Genomic DNA, 20622 nt, shown 5'->3' with positions numbered 1-20622 from the left:
TAACAATAGACTTATCTCTGGGGGGGGGGGGGAGGTAAAGCCAAGGATTTAGCCTGTTGGGTTTTTCAGCACAATGTTTGGTCCTGCTTGGTCTTTAAAATCTTTCATATAAGCCAAAGAATCTTTGATTTATACCTACAAAGAGACAAGCTTAAGGCCTTGAACCAACAAGAGTCTTCATTTACAGAGTCTTTTTCACTCTTAAACATTTATTTATATCTATTTCTTCAAGAATCTTCACCCTAGTAAAGTTTGATGTTATATTGTCCATGATGTTAGAGGGAACATATGACATTACACAATATTTACTGTGTGTCACAGTATTTACTATGTCATGTGCATAAGTGAACCAGTGTGCCTTCCGTCCCGTCCTAATATTTCTCTCTTACTAGTATTATGTATATAAACATTGTTATAACTTTGTATACCACAAATGCGTACTTGACAAAATAAATCAAATACATTTTTTGTAATGGAAAAAGTTGCTTATAGCCAAGTTATTTGAAGGACTACTTCTCTCAGTTATATCTACCCAGCCCACCAGAGCGGGAAGACAATGTAACTTGCAGGTCCTATATAAAGATACATCTTGTGGGACCAAGGAAATGGGCCTTCTCTGGTGACTTCCATTCTTTGGAATATCATTCTGCTGGAGATAAGATTGGCCCCCATCTTGTTACTTTCCCATCTTGCTACTTTCCCATGAAGATGTGGTTTTGTCAGCAAGGATCCCTGGTTGATAGGGAACTGATCAAGCACTGTCATTGGTGTGTGTTATCACTGCTGCTGGAGTAAATGTTCCATTGGTGTTTACATGTGATATTTGAATGTTGTAAGTCTCACCCCCACACTATTCACAGTGTGTGAGTTGGATGATCATATACATTTGTATTTTTAACTATCCTTTTTTTATAGCTGCCTGTCTCAAAAATCTTCTTATTGAACGCCTGGTGTGGGTAATGCATTTTTATTAGCAGATTGGTTCACTGATTTCTCAATGAAAGTAGCTAAATTTAATTCAATAGCAATCCCAGTTAGGGAGCATTAATTTTGAATGAGGCTTTATGATTTTTTAATGTCTCCATTTATTTTATTGTTATTTATTTATTTATTGGATTTGTATGCCGTCCCTCTCTGTGATTTTCTTCCTTTTATCTGTGATTATTAATAATACATGCATGTTTGTTTGTTTGTTTATTTGTCTGTTTGTCAAAACATGTACAAGATAGCAGGTATTAGTATGAACATAAACAAAAGCAAAGTAGGTACAGGTAAATTTTGACAATAGGACAGTAAGATAGGAACTGTAGGCACAATGGTGCACTTATGCCTTCCCCTTACAGACCTCTTAGGAATGGCATGAGGTTGACTGTAGACAGTCTAAATATTGTCAAATATTGTTAACTATATGTTAAGTATTAGTCAGTTTCTTGCTAATGTTCAACCAAAACACAATATTATGCCAACAGATATGTTCACAGATAGATTCAGGTTGATTTTTTTTTCTTATTTTCACTAAAGACAATAAAACCAGTTTTTCTACTTCCTATTTATCACAGAAGAAAGAGCAGTGATAAAAACCTAGAGAAACCAGAAACTTACTCTCAGTTCAACTACTCAATTTCTAAAGCAAGCACCATTAAACAAACATACAAGCATCCTGTTAATTCTAAAGTGTAGGACATTTTTTGAAGATTGTCCAGGAATAAATCTTTTTTACTAATTTGGCAAATTTGTATATTTTTCTTGCTCTCTTCTTATACACTCTATCATTCAAAGAGCATTAGGTACTATGATAATGCAAGAACATCTAATCTTGTATCTAAGAAACTTTAAAACTGTTACAAACAGATTAATAACAGCTCAGAAATGATTGATTGTATTTATATAATGGTGTAGTACAGATAACTCAGATCTTTTAGTTCAATCTCTATTTTTTGTTGCTGATTAATATACAACAAGCTGCATTCCTTTTTGCTCTGTTCTCTTTTCTATAACCAATTCCAAGTCTTTAGCTTTTTTGTAATTTGTAAAATAAGTTTTTAGTGTTGTGAATAATGGTGTTAATATCTTTAATGTTACAAAGAGATTCAAAGCCCAGACTGATGTCATTATTTTTGGCAGACATTTGAACATGGTTTACTTGAAGTATGTTGGTAAGTGTTGACAGTTTCAATTGTTATTTATGTTGCAGTATTTCTATCATGGGGTATCCAAGAGCTACAGGTCAGTCAAGAAATAATTGAGAAGATTTCAGCCGCTTCCCAATGTAAGTATTTCATTTGGATACAGTAGTTATTCATACTATCCTTTCCACTACAGATTCATACTTATTTACTTATTTACTGTTATTTCTAAATTATTCTTTCCCCTTTCCATCTGCTTTTAAAATTACTTATTTTAGGTTCTATAAATATACAGTAGGTCTGTGTAGTACTTGTTGTGGTTAACTCTGGCCCAGCTCCTGCCCCAAGAACTGTGGATGTGGGGGAGACATCCACATACCGCAGGTCTGTTTTGCTCCCGGTGGAATCTGATGATGAAGGCTCCTCTGACCAAGAAGACATGAGTGACAGGGAGGAGGAGAGTGTGTCAGACAGCTCAGAAGGAGATCAATTATCTAGCTCCTCCTTGGATTCGGAACAAGAGTTAATGATACAGCCACGCATGCGGAGAGCGATGCATAGGCAGCAACAACTGAGAGATTATTATCCAAAAAAATGAGGCCACCTGTGGTTGGATGGGGCTGTGGTAATTAGTGAGGCTGCTATAAATAGCAGCCTGTGGGTTTGGCAATGGTGGAAGATTATCTGATCATTGTGTTTCGTGCCTGCCTTGCTGACTTCGACCTTTGTGTGCTGATTTTTCCCCTGCTTTGAAACTAAACCAGAGCCAAGTGTGTTTCACTTTGTGAAAGAAGAAGGACTGTGAATTGCCTCACAGCTGCAAGCTAAGTATCTCAGAACTGATAAGGGACTTGTACAAATTACCAGTTTGTTTGGAGACGAGTGCTCTTTGCTATACAAAAAGAGTGCTTAGTTTATTTGAATTTTCGGTATAAAGAACATTGTTTTGAATTTTCAAACGTGTGTGTGTCTGAAATTTGCATCTGTGAATTTTCGGGAGGATTCTACCAGAGAGCTCGACAGAACAGTACTTAGCTTTGGCTCTAATAAAATCCTGCAGGCTGCTTCTTTAAAGCAACACATCTAGGAAAAAAGCATCCAATTTACAAAACACTGGATATTTTCCCGAATGCTCTAAAACTGCAGTGGTGAACCTATGGTACAGTGTCGCCCATTCTTCTTCTGGGTTTCTGACGTGCATGTGCACATGACAATCAGCTTGCCTTTGTGAATGCCAGAAACTGGAAGAGCTGGTCTTTGTTTTCTGGCGTGAGCATGTTCACTCGCCAGCTAATTGGCATGTGCACATGTGCTACAGTAACTGGAAACTTGCTGGTCAGCATACATTGGCACGTTGAAAACTAGAAGTACATTTTCCGATATGTGCATGACTCCTGGGCAGCACCTCTTCCTGGTCACAGCCCAGATGAGCGTGGGTACCCATGTGAAGTGCTCTCTTTTCAGCACTCAGTACCCCACCTGCCCTCTCCCTTTTCAGTACTCGGTACCAAAAAGGTTCACCATCATTGCTCTAAAATGTTGTTCAACTCCAGAAGAGGCATTAGATGTATGTGAAAAGTGGGGAGAATCGCCACCTCTGCAACCCAAGCATTTGCGTGAAGCAGTCAGACGACTAAAATCACGAGGACAGATTCCAAATTCCAAATATAAAAAAAATTCTTTATCACTGAAGAGGAAGTGGGGAAAAAAAGTACCTTAAGTGGACTGCAGATGTTTTCATTGCAATGAAAAGGACTTTGGAGAGTATGTTCAGCTTATATAAAACCGTCAAGTTCTGCAAAATTACAATATTCCTTGTGCAATAATTCTGAGTGGGTAAATGATAAGACTATATTGCGGGTATCTTGTGCCAGATATAAAACATTTTCTAAGTAGGCAAAATAAGAAATATTGATGTAATAAGATTACAGGGAACTTCTGAAACATGGTTTCTTTTAAAAGGAAATAAAAGTTTTTAAAAAAATAATTTAAAAAAAATGTTGTTCAACTCCAAAACATATTAGTAAGTCGAATGTGATCAATCAGGTCAATTTCTAGGACATTCGATCCTCCTGTGGGCGTGATAGACTTAGTTTTTACATTTATGAATGCCAGTTTCACATTCATTCCAATTCTCTTGTTTTACTTTATATATACAATCTCAAAAGAGTTTGTCTCTTGAGTCCTGGAGCCGCCCTGAGTCTACGGAGAGGGGCGGCATACAAATCTAATAAGTAAGTAAGTAAGTAAGTAAGTAAGTAAGTAAGTAAGTAAGTAAGTAAGTAAGTAAGTAAGTAAGTAAGTAAGTAAGTAAGTAAGTAAATAAATAAATAAATAAATAAATAAATAAAATGTGTTGTCCAGAAGATATTATTTCTATTCATATTTTAATTTGTTTATTTTATTTATTCAATTTATATGACCTTCCATCGAGGCGAGATGTGTGGTGTACAATCCAAATAAGTAAATAGGTCTAGCCAGAAACTCTAGGCAGCAAGCAAAATGAAAACAAAGTATCCTTTTATAAAATAAATCAAATAAAGCTATCCTGTTACTCAGTAAAACCACAAAAACTACCATTCACGTTGCACATAGCAGACCCATCTTAATAGAATAGAATAGAATAGAATTTTATTGGCCAAGTGTGATTGGACACACAAGGAATTTGTCTTGGTGCATATGCTCTCAACGTACATAAAATAAAATATACATTTGTCAAGAATCATGTGGTACAACACTTAATGATTGTCATAGGGGTCAAATAAGCAATGAAGAAGCAATATTAATAAAAATCTTAGGATATACGCAACAAGTTACAGTCATACAGTCAACATGGGAGGAAATGGGTGATAGGAATGATGAGGAAAACTAGTAGAATAGAAGTGCAGATTTAGTAGAAAGTCTGACAGTGTTGAGGGAATTATTTGTTTAGTAGAGTGATGGCGTTCGGGAAAAAACTGTTCTTGTGTCTAGTTGTCTTGGTGTGCAGTGCTCTGTAGCGACGTTTTGAGGGTAGGAGTTGAAACAATTTGTGTCCAGGATGTGAGGGGTCAGTAAATATTTTACCCGCCCTCTTTTTGACTCGTGCAGTATACAGGTCCTCAATGGAAGGCAGAACATTAAAAACATTGTGACCTTAAGGACTGTGGGATGAACCAAAATTTAATTATGTGAAAGATCAATAAAGCTGTATTTAGAGGGGAGAATTTTCATAAGCAGGCACCATGATGGACAAAACATATTTTCTGGGACCCATCAGATGACACTCTTTTGCCTGTGGTATCTAGAACATGCCCAATCTGTAAGATCTGGTGGGATGGATAGAAGCAGTGGAAACAGGCCACCTCATCCAGTGTCATATGGAGTTTTAAAGATAAAAGCTAGAATCTTGAATTGCACCTATCAGCCAACTGGGAGTCTATGAAAATGTTATAGTATTACATAGATGTAGTATGTACATTTAGTAAAACGGCAGATGCTGCTATATTCTAGACCAGATGAAGCTTTTGTTAGAGCACATTTGTAGCTTTTTCTTGAGTCTGAGCCTTCTAAATCAGAGAAATCAAAAATTAGAATGGTGATCACTTAGTGTAACAAAGAAATCTTCAAGCTAAGGATGTCTGCCTTAGCCACTGAAGTTTCTATTCGCTATGCAGTTTCTATTTACAGTGGTCCCCCGATTATTGCGAGGGTTCCGTTCCAGGACCCCTCGCAATGATCGGTAGCGGATGGTGTTTTTACTTCCGCCGCAGCAGCGAGGAGCCGAAGATTGGGGTTTCCCCACCGCCCATGCAAACTCCTCGCTGCCGCTCGCCCGCCCTTCGCCCGCCCACGCCGTTCGCTCGCGCCGCTTCCCAGCTGAGTCCTGAAGCCAATTCGCTTCAGGACTCAGCTGGGAAGCGGCGCGAGCGAACGGCGTGGGCGGGCGAAGGGCCAATTCGCTTCAGGATTCAGCTGGGAAGCGGCGCGAGCGAACGGCGTCGGTGGGCGAAGGGCGGGCGAGCGGCGGGCGCGCGGGCAGGCAGGCGGCGGACAAGCCGCTCGCTCGCGCCGCTTCCCAGCTGAGTCCTGAAGCCAATTCACTTCAGGACTCAGCTGGGAAGCGGCGCGAGCGAACGGCGTGGGCGGGCGAAGGGCGGGCAAGCGGCGCGCGGGCAGGCAGGCGGTGGACAAGCCGTTCGCTCACGCTGCTCGCTCGCGCCGCTTCCCAGCTGAGTCCTGAAGCCAATCCGCTTCAGGACTCAGCTGGGAAGCGGCGCGAGTGAACGGCGTCGGTGGGCGAAGGGCGGGCGAGCGGCAGGCGCGTGGGCAGGCAGGCGGCGGACAAGCCGCTCGCTCGCGCCGCTTCCCAGCTGAGTCCTGAAGCCAATTCACTTCAGGACTCAGCTGGGAAGCGGCGCGAGCGAACGGCGTGGGCGGGCGAAGGGCGGGCGAGCGGCGGGCGCGCGGGCAGGCAGGCGGTGGACAAGCCGTTCGCTCGCGCCGCTCACTCGCGCCGCTTCCCAGCTGAGTCCTGAAGCCAATTCGCTTCAGGACTCAGCTGGGAAGCGGCGCGAGCGAATGGCGTGGGCGGGCGAAGGGCGGGCGAGCGGCAGCGAGGAGTTTGCGTGGGCGGTGGGGAAACTCCTCGCTGATGCCCGCCGCTCGCCCTCCCGCCAGCAAGAGGGGGAAGACCCAGGGAAGCCGCCCAGCAGCTGATCTGCCCGGCGCCATCTACGCATGCGTGGCCATAGAAAAAAAGGGCGCGCATGCACAGATGGTGTTTTGACTTCCGGGTTGAAAAATCGCCATGTAGCCGTTCGCAATGATCGGGATCGTGATACCAGGGGGATCACTGTATATTTTAAAAAATAAGGAAAACCAATTTCTCCAACGCATATATGTGCTCTGCATGTTTTCATGAGCCCCTCCCTCCAAAAAGGACAATATTATATTCATCTCTTTAAAAAACATGAGATTTCTATCTTGAGACATAAATGTTTGGAGCAGCAAGTAATTATTTTACAAGCAAGTTTGTCCTTGTTCAGGTAAACTAAGGACGTCTCAGGAAAACAGGAAGTTTGTATGAAGCTTGCATCAACCAACGTTCAGATATCTGATCTGTAGATTATAAAAGGATTATAATATAATAAGAGATCTTAATGTTCATAACTAGATCTCTCTCAGACATACAGTTAAAACAATCTGTAAACATTTTAAATAGAGAAAGGATTTACAACAATAATTGTATTTTAAAAAGCTGAGAGGTGAGGTATATGGAGGAGCTCCCCCTTTCTGTTAAACAATAATATGGCTTGATTTGGTTTTGAATAACTGTATAAATCTATTCATTACGATTTGTAGCTGTAGATAATGGCTTAAAGTCAGGGGTGAAATTCAAAATTTTTTCCCTACTGGTTCTGTGGGTATAGCTTGGTTAAGGTAACCAGACAGTCACGCTTTTTAATAACTAGTGCTGCATCCCATGGCGTTTAAAAATGTCTTGATTCTCTTTCTCTCTCTTTCTCTCTCTCTCTCTCTCACACACACACACACTCATACACACTCACAGCCACAAAAATATTATCTTCCCTCCCGCCCCCTTCCAAGAGCCTCCATCTTCGCAGACGCTGCTGCTCCTCGCCTCTCCTACCCTGGGAGTGGACACGGGCACCGTTTTTCCCCACCCAACGGCTGCAACTGGTGGTGCCTGATCGGCCCCTCCCCCCTTGGGAGGAAGCCCATCCAGGTGCTTGGCTGGCTGTTGCACTCTGACCAGCTCCACAGAGAGAAAAAAATATAGAGGAAGGAAGAGAGAGAGAGAGAAAGAGAGATAGGGGGAGGAAGGAAAAGAGAAAGAGAGAGAAAAAAAGAGGAAGAAAGAGAGAGAGAGAAAGAAAGGGAGGGAGGGAGAAATAGAGAGAGGGAAGGGAAGGAGAGAGAAAGAAAAAGGGAGGGAGGGAGGAAGAGAGAAAGAGAGAAAAAAGAGGAAGGAATAGAGAAAGAAAGAAAGAAAGAAAAAGAAGGGGTGGGAGAGAGAGAAAGAGAGAGAGGGAGAAAGAGAGATGTAGGGAAGGAGGGAGAGACAGAAAGAAAGAAAAAGAGAGGGAGGAATGAAGAGAGAAAGAGAGAGAGGAAGAAAGGAAGAGAGAGAAAGGAAGAAAGGAAGAGAGAGAAAGGAAGAAAGAGAAATAGAGAGAAAGGGAAGGAGGAAGAGAGAGGGGGAGAGAAAGAGAGCAACAGGGAGGAAAGGGGGACAGAGAGAAAGAAAGAAAGAGAGGGAGGGAGGAAGGGAGAGAGCAAAATTTAGTTTCAAACTACGAGTTTAGTCAACTAAAGGTTCAGTCCTGCATATTCTGTTCAAACTAAGTGACAAGACCTGGGTTGCAAAAAATCCGAATAACTGCTGTAAAGTGTGGATTTTTGCTATCCAGGCAGACTTGTAGGTTTACCTTAAGAGAGTTAGTGTGCAACAGAAATAAAGTAGGATTGGTCTTCTTAGCTTTAAAAAAAATATAAATGTTTGTAATGTTTGCAATATAAAGCCAAAATCCCCAGTTTGAATTGATACTGCTGAATCAAGTCCACATCTTATCTTAGACAAGCTATTACTACATTGGTCAGATTCATCCTTGGTCTTATGGCTGCAGTTTTTAAACTTCCCAAATTACGGTTTCTTCTAAAAACCTTGCTTCTTTTTAGATTTCCAAGTAATTTTCTATTTTGTACCTCTTTCCTTTTTAAAAAAAAATCTAACATTTAACTCTCAAATGCAGAGATCATCTAGATTTGACTTACTTATCAAATTTCTGTGCCACTATTTTTAATCAAGACACCCCCCCACCCATGAATGGTGTCCCACTTTACCAATGTTAAAATCTGGTCACCTTAAGCTTGGTAGATGTGGCAGAGGAAGGATACTGCATAATCTCCATTCCCATCCCACTCCAGGGAAAGGATACTACAAAATCCCCATTTCCTCCCCACTCCAGAGGGAAGGATATTGCAAAATCTCCATTATCACCCCACTCTGGGGCCAGCCAGAGGGGACATTTGCCAGTTCTCCAAACTGTTCAAAATTTCCGCTATTGGTTCTACAGAACCTGCTGAATTTCACCCCTGCTTAAAGTGATATTGAAACTCAACTGGTTGTGACTTTACTTAATAAAGCATGGCTTAGTGTGGTACATGTTGTATACATGAGGAAAAACTGGTTAAGTGCCTAAAGGAATAATATCATTTATCCAGTTAGAAACAGCTGCTGTTCTCAGAATGGTTCTATTTTTAGTCCTCCCGATAACAAACTTTTCTGGTTGAGTATCCAGAAGAATAAAATGCAGTAACATTCAACCACAATAATTTTATGTAAAATCTACATAACATCCTTTAGGCTAAGCTTTTCAAATGTCTAACTCTGATTCCACAATTTCCATGGGATATATTCTGGGTCAGAAGTTCGGAACGCAGAATTATCTAGAAGGTATTGGATTGCTTGTCACATTTTAGAACTCCAGGGTGAAAGTCACAGACTGTCTAGGAGCTATTTTTAACTACGTTGTTCAGTCTTCTCTTAATTGGCACTACAGTGATCCCCCAGGTATTGCGACCCCGATCATTGCGAAATGGCTATATGGCGATTTTGCAACCCGGAAGTAAAAACACCATCTGCGCATGTGCGCCCTTTTTTCTATGGGCACGCATGCGTAGATGGCGCCGGGCAGATCAGCTGCTGGGCGGCTTCCCTAGGTCTTCCCCCTCTTGCTGGTGGGAGGGCGAGCGGCGGGCATCAGCGAGGAGTTTCCCCACCGCCCACGCAAACTCCTCGCTGCCGCCCGCCCTTCGCCCGCCCATGCCGTTCATTCTCGCCGCTTCCCAGCTGAGTCCTGAAGCAAATTCGCTTCAGGACTCAGCTGGGAAGCGGCGCGAGCGAGCGCGAGCGAACGGCTTGTCCGCCGCCCGCTCGCGCATCGCCCGCCCACGCCGTTCATTCTCGCCGCTTCCCAGCTGAGTCCTGAACCGAATTCGCTTCAGGACTCAGCTGGGAAGCAGCGAGAATGAACGGCGTGGGTGGGCGAGCGCGAGCGGGCGGCGGACAAGCTGAGTCCCCTTCCCAGGAACCCCAATCTTCGGCTCCTCGCTAGTGCTGTGGAAGTAAAAACACCATCTGCGCATGCGCAGATGGTGTTTTTACTTCCGCAGCGCTACTTCGCGAAAACCCGATCATTGCTAGGGGTCCTGGAACGGAACCCTCGCAATGATCGGGGGATCACTGTATACAGGAATAGCTAGAGGCTGGGAATTGAGTTGGGGGATAGGCTGGATGATACTAGAATGAAAACATTTGTTAAACTGAAGCCCAGGTAATGATCCCTAAGATTTTCAGGAATTTTAATTGTGATGGTTAGGAGAGATAAGGTGAAAGCTAGTTGGGATTTATTTATTCACTAGTTTATAATCCAGCTTTGCCCAGGTATTTATTTATCCCAATCCTATATTAGACAAAAGGAATGAATTATATGTATACAGTGTTCCCTCGATTTTCGCGGGTTCGAACTTCGCGAATAGCCTATACCACGGTTTTTCAAAAAATATTAATTAAAAAATACTTCATGGTTTTTTTCCTATACCACAGTTTTTCCCACCCAATGACGTCATATGTCATCTCCAAACATATAATTTTTGCAAATAAATAACAAAAGAAATAATTATTGTTAATAAATAATTATGTTTATAAATATCAGGATCACTAAGTGTCTTATTCAATGGTGAGTACCAGTAATAATGGTGAGTAAATGGTTGTTAAGGGAATGGGAAATGGTACTTTAGGGGTTTAAAGTTTTAAGGGATGGCTTGTGATACTGTCCATAGCCAAAAATGATGTATTTACTTCCGCATCTCTACTTCGCAGAAATTCGCGGGTGGTCTCGGAACGCATCCCCCGCGGAAATCGAGGGAACACTGTAGTGTCAAATCAAATTAATTTTGTTTACAGGCTTTAAAAATATATATGTATTAGTACAGCATACAAATTATAAAGTCAAACCTTTCACAAATTCACAATGATTTTAATTTAATACAAAACATATATAATTTAATACTAAACAATATTTTTAGTTTCACCTGCAGGAGCAAGAATAAAGAAATTCATGGGTGAACCCACCCTTTGGCAAGCAACATAAAGTTGTCCTCTCATAGTGACGTCAAGGGCCTCAAGATCTTTCTTGTGAGCCATGGTGCATTCATCCCAAACAACTAATTTACATGTCTTGACCACCTGTGCCTGACCATTTGCCTTGCTTATGTTGCAGGTAGGATTTTCCTGCCTGGTGATGTCAAGTGGCAACATAAGTGCGGAATTGTCTGTGCTCCCTCCTTACATTAACATCGCTGCAATTCCTGAAGAGGCGATAGCAAAAGCAACTTCTCCCTGAGCCCTGATTTCGGCGAGAATTAAATTAGTTAAAACTGTTTTCCCTGTGCCCCCAGAAGCGTCAAGAAAAAAGATACCAACTTGTTTTGCTAGCTGATCCATGATCATTTGGTACCGTTTCCCCCAAAATAAGACAGATGGAGAAATGGGTGAAGCCACACAATTCATGTTTAATGAGTCTGTTTGGCATACATGGATAAAAATAAAAATTGAACAAAAGAATAAAATTGAACAAAAGAATAAAATTGAACAAAAGAATAAAATATATAATTAAAATACCCATTTACAACCTACATCTCAGCTACATCTGAGACTAGCTCATTCTTGCAGCAGGACTGGCTCAATTGCCATACTGGTTTAATGCATAAGATAGTACAGAGTAGGGTAGGGTAGGGCGGAGTGGAGTAGACTGGAATGGAATAGAATAGAATAGAATAGAATAGAGCTTGGAGATCATATAGTCTGCCCTTCTAATCAAGCAGCAGATCCTATTCTATTCAGTCTTTTCTTTAAAACTTCAGTGATGAAGCCACAACAACTTTTGAAGGCAAGCTGGTTAATTGTTGTCACCATTAGGAAGTTTTCCCTGATACTCCTTAATTGCAGGTTGCATCCCTTCTTGATTAGTTTCCATCCATTGTTTCGTATCCTACTGTCTGGTACTTTGAGGACAGGTCTAATAAGAGTTGTTTAGGACTGCAAAAACCTTGGGGCTTGCGAGAGCTTCTTCCAAAGGAGAGGGAAAGCAACAACAACAACAACAACAACAATCTCTTAGATCCTATTAGAATTAGATGATACTACCTCAGAGAGAGAGCCTCAACATGACCCCTACACAAGCTATCTTATAAACCTAATTATTAGATTAAACTGACAGTTGAGAATATATAATTTAGAAGCCTTGTAATTATATTTTAGATAGTAAATACAACAAAGGCTGGATTTCCTTTTCCTTGCTATTTATAATTGAAAAGCTATGAATAGTAACCTTGGTTTGTAGTGTGTTCATTTCTCTTTCTCTGCCAACCCCGTTCATGACCACCCCACCCCCCAAAAACAAAACAGTTCAAAATGTTAAAGTTAAGATTATGAGAAAATGCCTCTTTCTTTTTTCAGTAATGAATTGCTCTGCTCCAGTCGATATCTTATTTCTGTTAGATGGATCCTATAGCATTGGCAAAGCAAGCTTTGAAAGGTCAAAATATTTGACAATCAAGCTTTGTGATGCATTGGACATCAGCCCAGAAAAGGTAAGTATACTCATATATTTCACACAACACAAACAGCATTGCAATAAAATCTAACCTAGGGATCTGTGAGTCTGGAATTTAAAGAACAATTCTGTCTCTGAAATGTTTCATTCCTTCTGTCTCTATTGGGAGTGGGTGGCATTTTTATACTGTTCTCCATTTAGGTAGATTGTGCATACTATTTTTTTAAAATTTTTTTAATTTGTATTGCATTTGTTAATGCCGCCCAATTACATAAACTTCTGGATCACAATAGCAATAGTATTTAGACTTATATACCACTTCACAGAACTTTACAGCCCTATCTAATGTGGGGTTGTCGGTACTCTCAGAACTTGGTTGTTTTCTTGCAGACATTTCATTACACAACTATGTAATATCATCAGTGCTAGAATGGAATGGAGTTTCTCTTTGGTTCTATACTAGTGGTTTGCTCTGTTAGTGTTGGTGGAAATATTCTTGGTTTATTAGACTGCAGATTATAGTTCCTTGATTAAAATATTGTTTACTGTTTGTTTTTGGTCTAGTTTAATTTTGGTGTCAATCTCTGCTTATTTGAGTATTGATTGCTGGCAAATAGGTCTTGTGGTCTTTTAGCTTTTAGCAATAGCACTTAGACTTCACAGTGTTTTACAGCGCTCTCTAAGCAGTTTATCATTTATTTATTTGTTTGTTTATTTATTTATTTTGTCAAGTACGTATTGGTAGTATACAAAGATATAACAATGTTTATATACATTATACTAGTAAGAGAAACATTAGGACAGGAGACAAAAGGCACACAGGTGCACTTATGCACACCCCTTACTGACCTCTTAGGAATCAGGAGAGGTCAACAGTCGATAGTCTAAGGGTAAAGTTTTGGAGGTTAGGTGATGATACTACAGAGTTACTAAGTTACTGAAATCGTATTTCCTGCAGCCAGTGTCAGCATATTGCCTCCAACAATCTGGATCCTCATTTTACTGACCTCGAAAGGATGGAAGACTGAGTCAACGTTGAGCCTGATTAGATTTGAATGGCCAAATTTCAGGCCGCCAGTAGAAGTAGCCTGCAGTACTGCATTCTAATCACTGTGTCACCTTGGCTCTTTTTACCTTTTGAATGGTTTTGAATGGTAGCTGATTTGTATGTTGATGTTGGTAACTGATTTGTATCAATTCCTTCCAGGAATTCTCTAGCATTTGGGGCTTTAACTTCATATAGGATGCTCATAGTTTTCCAGTTGAAACTATGATTAAATCTCCTCATGTGTTGTATACTTACGGAGTTTTCATCATGCCTTCGGACTGCTATTGATGTTCCTCGATGCACTCTAGTTTTCTGCCTATTTCTCCAAAATAATGACTGCTACAGCCTAGATATTGTGTGCTGTAGATAACTCATATTTTTCTTCTGGATATTTTGGTTTATTTAAGATAAAGGAGAATATTAGTATTATATTAATTGATATTAGTATATTAATATTGGTTTATGTGCTGTGGGGATACTATATGTTTGTAATAGTTTATTGGTTGTTCTGAGACTTTAAAAAAAATGTATGACAGTGTTATCCTTATTGGTTGTGCTATAGTAGGTAGAATAGCCAAGCATCTTTTGATAAAGTTACATGGGTATCCATCCATTTCCATTTTATTGGAAAATGTAGAAATTATCTGCTTCCTTTTTGTGGAGGTCCAGGGCTGCTGCAGTGTGTTTGTTAAATAGTGTTCTTACACAGCTTGTCTTGTGAGATTTTGGGCTGTTTCTTTGATAGCACAGTACAGTGGTCCCTCGATCATCGCGAGGGTTCCGTTCCAGGACCCCTTGTGATGATCGATTTTTCGCGAAGTAGCGGTGCGGAAGTAAAAACACCATCTGCGCATGCGCAGATGGTGTTTTTACTTCCACCGCCGCCCGCCCTTCGCCCGCCCACCCCGTTGCTCGCGCCTGGGGTTTCCCCGCGCGCGTGCCGCCCGCCCGCCCACGCCGTTGCTGGGGCCGCTTCCCAGCTGGGAAGCGGAGCTGGGATGTCCCCAAGCGCGCGTGCGTTGCTGGGGTGGCTTCCCAGCTGGGAAGCGGAGCTGAGGTTTCCCCAAGCGCGCGCGCACCGCCCGCCAGCCCACGCCGTTGCTGGGGCTGCTTCCCAGCTGGGAAGCGGAGCTGGGATGTCCCCAAGCGCGCGTGCGTTGCTGGGGTGGCTTCCCAGCTGGGAAGCGGAGCTGGGGTTTCCCCAAGCGTGCGCGCACTGCCCGCCGGCCCACGCCGTTGCTGGGGCCGCTTCCCAGCTGGGAAGCGGAGCTGGGATGTCCCCAAGCGCGCGCGCATTGCTGGGGTGGCTTCCCAACTGGGAAGCGGAGCTGGGGTTTCCCCAAGCGTGCGCGCACCGCCCGCCCACGCCGTTGCTGGGGCTGCTTCCCAGCTGGGAAGCGGAGCTGGGGTGTCCCCGCGCGTGCCGCCCGCCCACGCCGTTGCTCGCGCCGCCGCTGGGGTCTTACCGGGGCAAGAGGGGGAAGACCCAGGGAAGCCGCCCAGCAGCTTATCTGCCCGGCGGGAAACTCCACCATCTACGCATGCGTGGCCATAGGAAAAAAGGCACGCATGCGCAGATGGTGTTGTTTACTTCCGGGTTGAAAACTCGCGATATAGCGTTTTGCGAAACTCGAGATTGCGAAACTCGAGGGATCACTGTATTTGATTAATTTTCCACCATTGCCTCTGCTGGCTAGTGTATTGTTGTTTTTTCCCCTTTTGAATGTTGTTCCTTTTATGATGTTGTTGATAGTTTCCTGTGCCTTCTAACTAGAAGGAAAGGAAACTAACAGAAGCAGTGGCAGTTCTAAACAGGAGAAGAAATTTCAATTGCTTATTTCTAAGTGTCCATAGCTTAGCGTATTGACCACTCAAACTTTTATCTTACTTTTTCAGGTTAGAGTTGGAGCAATACAATTCAGCAACACTCCTCGCTTGGAATTCCCATTGGATGCATATTTCACTAAGCATAAGATAAAAGATCAACTCAAGAAGATTGTGTTTAAGTAAGATAGATTTCGTATTTGGACTCTTGCTCTGGATCATTGAATCATATAATCGCATTAACTGAGTTCAAAGGCCATGTAATATCAATCAGGAATTATAGCTGAACAGTTATCCAGCCTCTGTTTAAAGAAAGTTCTTTCAAAGCAAATTGCTATTATGTTATATCATAAGGAATTCTCCCCAAGTTTACTCAAATATTTAAAATTATATCAAATCATTAATGAAGTAGACCCAGAGACAGGGTTTGGAGCAATCGGTACTTTTATTCAGCTCAGAGAATAAGTGACAGCTCAGCAAGGTAAAGTGACAATTCAGCGAGTACCGACTGACTCTGGCTGGAGAAACCGCTCCTTTTATATATTTGCGGTTCCCGCCAAAGCCAGAGCCGGCCGCGTCTGAGCCAATCAGGAGCGACTTCCTGCTTGGGCTCAGACAGCGCTGAAAGAGGAACAAACTATTTACAGAGTTACAAGGTAGCCATTACAGGATACAACACCCCTCCCCTCATAGTTGGACACATCCATCAAGAAAGCCATGTGACAAAGTCGTCCAATCGGTGGGGCCTCTGAGGAGCTCGCGCTGACCTGCGCAGTTCAATTTCTCCTTCGCCACCGACTGTGGAGGATGGCTCGCCGCTGTTCTCCCGGTGTTGCGGACTTGGCCTGGCGGGCCCAACGAAGGCTTCGGAGGACGAGGATGGTTCGGCGTCGCTGGATGGTTCCCCCTGGCCCGATAAGTCTCTTTGCGTGTCTCTTATTTCGGGCAATGTACTAAAGTCTGTTGAAGGGGGAGAGTCCATGTCAGCGGTTTGTGGCAATTGATTTTCTGTTCGCTTCCGAATGTGGTCTATGTGTCGTTTCCACAAACGACCATCCTCTAGTTTAACAACATAGGTCTTAGGTGCATTTTGCTTAACAATAATTCCCTTCATCCAGTTTACATTTCCATCAAAACTTTTTACATATACATTTTGTCCCAAATACATTTCTCTTTCAGGTTTTGTACACATTTGGTTATTATTAACACAGAACCTTGGGTTTAACCTGTCTAGTGGTGACCTCAACTTCCTTCCCATTAATAACTCTGCAGGGCTTACATGTGTGTGCGAGTTAGGGGTAATGTGTTGGGTGAGTAAGAATTGGTCCAAGTTCTGTTGCACATCCCCAGGGCCTGATCTGCGCAATGCCTCCTTTGCCACCCGTACGTAACGTTCTGCCAATCCGTTAGCCCAGGGCGAATAAGGCGAGATGAGGGCATGCCTGACCCCTAGGCCATCTAGGAACAATTCGAATTGCCTGGCTGTTAGCTGTGGCCCATTGTCAGACACTAAGAGATCTGGGCAACCATGGGATGCAAACAGTCTGCTCAATACCTTGATAGTGGCACTTGTGGTTATGTTGTTCATTGCTATTATTTCCAACCATTTGGAGAAAGCATCAACCACTATTAAAAAATACTGAGACCCCACTGGGCCAGCAAAATCAATGTGGATTCTAGACCAAGGACCAGCAGGCTGTTCCCACTCAGCCGGAGTTGTTTTGGGGGGACTGGGTCGTGACTCTTGGCACGGATCACACTTTGAAACCCAATTTTCAATATCAGCATCCAGCCCTGGCCACCATAAATGCCCCCTTGCCAGGCTCTTCATCCTGACAATCCCAGGATGACCCACATGTAACATTTTGAGTACCTTTCCCCTTAGGCTTTTGGGAATGATCACTCTATCCCCCCACAGTAAACAACCTTTTACATACGATAATTCAAGTCTTTTGTTTTTAAAATCACACAATTCAGGTTTCACAACATCATTTTGCCATCCCTTTAGAACACAGTTCACCACTTGTTTAAGGATTTGATCTTGCTGCGTGTGTGCAGCTACCTCTTTTGCTGTGGTTAGTGGGTTTTCCTCGAGTTCTATCATTAACACATCTGTGGAAGGAACAGGGTCTTCCACTAAGTCTGCTATGGGGCATCTGCTTAGGCCGTCTGCATGATTGATTTCCTTCCCCCCCTTGTGGGTGAGCTCATACTGATACCCTGAGAGGAAAAGAGCCCATCTGATTAGTCTTGGAGACATGAAAGGTGGAGTGGGCTTGTTGGGGGCTAGCAGGCCTAGTAAGGGTTTGTGGTCAGTGACTAGCTCAAAGCTTCTTCCAAAAATGTAATTGTGAAACTTCTTTACCCCTGCCACTAATGCTAGAGCCTCCTTGTCTAACTGGCTATAATTCCTTTCTGTGCTGGTCATGGTTCTAGAAAAAAATGCTATTGGGGCCTCTGTCTTATTAGGTAGAACGTGAGCTAGGACTCCTCCTATGCCGTACGGCGAAGCGTCGCACGTGAGCCTAATGGGTAGTGAAGCACTATATTGGACTACTACACTTTTAGAGGTTAATAAATTTTTTATTTGAGAAAAAGCTTCACGTTCAGTTTTCCCCCATGCCCAGCGGGCTTCCTTCTGGAGTAAACGATGGAGAGGCTCTGCTACTGTTGCCTTCTGCTTTAAAAAAACGGAATAAAAATTAAGGAGGCCCAAAAATGCCTGCAACTCATTCTTATCTCGTGGCTCTGGGGCTTCTCTAATTGCTCTCAGCTTCTCTGTTGTGGGGTGGATACCTTCCTTATCTATTTTATATCCTAGGAATTCTATACTGTTGGTTCCCCAGACACATTTATCAGGCTTGATTCTTAAACCTTTGTCCTGTAATCTCTTAAGTACTTCCCTTATTCTTTTGTTTACTTGTTCCTGGTTTTCCCCTGCAATTAAGATGTCATCAAAGTATGGAATGGCCCCATTTACCCCTGACAATAGGCGTTCCATAATGCTCTGGAATATTCCTGGGGCTATGCTTACCCCAAACTGTAACCTCGTGCATTTGAAAGCCCCCCTGTGCGTTACAATTGTTTGAGCGTTTGCTGTCTGTTCATCGACCGGAAGTTGCTGGTAAGCCTGCGCCAGGTCGATCTTTGCGAACCTTTTCCCCTCCCCCAGGGAGTGTAGCAGTTGTTGCACAACCGGGATGGGGTAGGGGTGGTGTTGGAGTGCCTTGTTTAGGGTCGATTTGTAATCAGCGCAAACTCTTAACGAGCCATCTGGCTTCAGAGGGGTAACTATGGGAGTTTCCCATGGCCCCTGCTCCACAGGGACCAAAATACCTTGGCTAATGAGTTTGTCCAGCTGTATGTCTAGTTTGGGGAGGAGCGGTAGGGGGACCCTGCGAGGTTTTAGTCTGATCGGTGGGACCTTGGGGTCAATAGAGAAAGATATAGGGGGCCCCTTATACAATCCCAGTGTGGGGCTGAACACTTCAGGGAACTCTTTCACAAAGTTAGGCATATCATAACAGTTTACATTACACACACCCGAAATCTCGATTCCCAGTGGTTCCATCCATGCTAAACCCAGAAGAGAGTGCTTGGCCCCTGTTACAATAAGCATGGGAAGGGTACATTTAACATTCTTGAATGCGATAGGTACATTTGCTGTTCCCAAGACCGAGATTACTCCCCCCTGAAAGTCTCTAATCACCAAAGAGGTTTGATTTAGGTCAGCCTTAGATACATTAGGCATATACAGTTTAAATTTTTCCCAGGGCATGATGGTATATCTAGAGCCCGTATCCAGCTCCATTGAGCAAGGTTGGTTATTGAGTAACAGTGATATAACAATTTTAGCCCCCTTTTTGGTTGCCGTGTTATTCACGGAAAATTGAGAGTTACCTCTATAGTAGTCGCGGTTAGCGGTTGAGTAGTTCCTTTGACCCACGTTGCGGAATGGTCTCCTTTCTCGCGCTTGGGGGGTCTGGTTTTGAGGTCGCTGGTATTGCGGTGTGGCAAATGTGTCCTCTGGCGCTGTTGCTCTGCATGCGATGGCGATGTGGCCTCTCCGGTTGCAACGGCGGCTTGTAGCGTCTCGGAATGGGCATCGATGGCGCTGGTGATTTCCCCGGCAGCCCGCGCAGGGGGCTGGGTGAGTAGCTCTCAGGTGTCTCGGCTGGTCTTGCACCAGGAGGCAGTTGTCTCCGCTGGAACTTTGTTGGCTGGGGTTGTCTGTTTCCACGGCGCTGGGAGACGCGGAGTCGATTTTTGCAATGAGTTCTCGCCTTCCGTGCTCTTTCAATTCTCTCGCCGCCGCGTCGGCTGCTTCTGCGGTTTGCGCCAGTTTAATTACGGTTTGTAGAGTCGGCTCTTCTTCGATGAGGAGTTTATTTCTCACCGTGTTGCTTTTCATGCCGAAAACCAGGGCGTCGGTGAGGCGAGCTTCCGGGTCTTTAAACTTGCATTGAGCAAGTACCGTTCGCAGCCGCGTTGTAAACTGGCTGATCGACTCGGTTTCCCTCTGAACCATCATGTGGAATTGATGCCGAAAAACCATGGCTGGTTTGGTCGGCTTGAAGTGGCTCGCCAGTTTTTGTTGTAGGACGTCCCACGCTGTGGCTCTTGCTTGTTCTGGTTCGGTGAGAGTTTGGGCTAGTCTGCGGATTTCTGCGCCGCAGTAGTTGAGGAAAATAGCCCGTCTGCGATCGGCTTCGGCGTCCTGCATTCCCGCCGCCTCGAGGAAGATCTCGAAGGTGGCCATGTACTCGTCCCATGTCGATTTCTCGGGATCGAAGAGTTCCGGAGCCTGGCCGATCTGGATTTTGTCCATGTTGCACGCGAAGTTTCTTCCGTCCGTTCGTCGCCAGTGAAGTAGACCCAGAGACAGGGTTTGGAGCAATCGGTACTTTTATTCAGCTCAGAGAATAAGTGACAGCTCAGCAAGGTAAAGTGACAATTCAGCGAGTACCGACTGACTCTGGCTGGAGAAACCGCTCCTTTTATA

General features: G+C 43.5%; 1 protein-coding gene across 1 annotated transcript in view; it reads left to right on the top strand.

Moving 5' to 3' along the window:
* VWA2 (von Willebrand factor A domain containing 2) overlaps nucleotides 1-20622 on the top strand; it is a 60725-nt gene that overhangs the window by 20027 nt on the left and 20076 nt on the right. Inside the window, exons 3-5 of the mRNA XM_070754007.1 lie at nucleotides 2195-2269; nucleotides 12652-12785; nucleotides 15693-15802. Coding sequence (XP_070610108.1) covers nucleotides 2195-2269; nucleotides 12652-12785; nucleotides 15693-15802 — 319 coding nt within the window. The remainder of the gene's footprint in view (nucleotides 1-2194; nucleotides 2270-12651; nucleotides 12786-15692; nucleotides 15803-20622) is intronic.

The sequence above is a fragment of the Erythrolamprus reginae genome, chromosome 5, assembly GCF_031021105.1.
Source record: "Erythrolamprus reginae isolate rEryReg1 chromosome 5, rEryReg1.hap1, whole genome shotgun sequence".
NCBI lineage: Eukaryota > Metazoa > Chordata > Lepidosauria > Squamata > Dipsadidae > Erythrolamprus > Erythrolamprus reginae.
The sequence above is the reverse complement of the archived record's forward strand: the minus strand, read 5'-3'. Positions and strand labels throughout refer to the sequence as shown.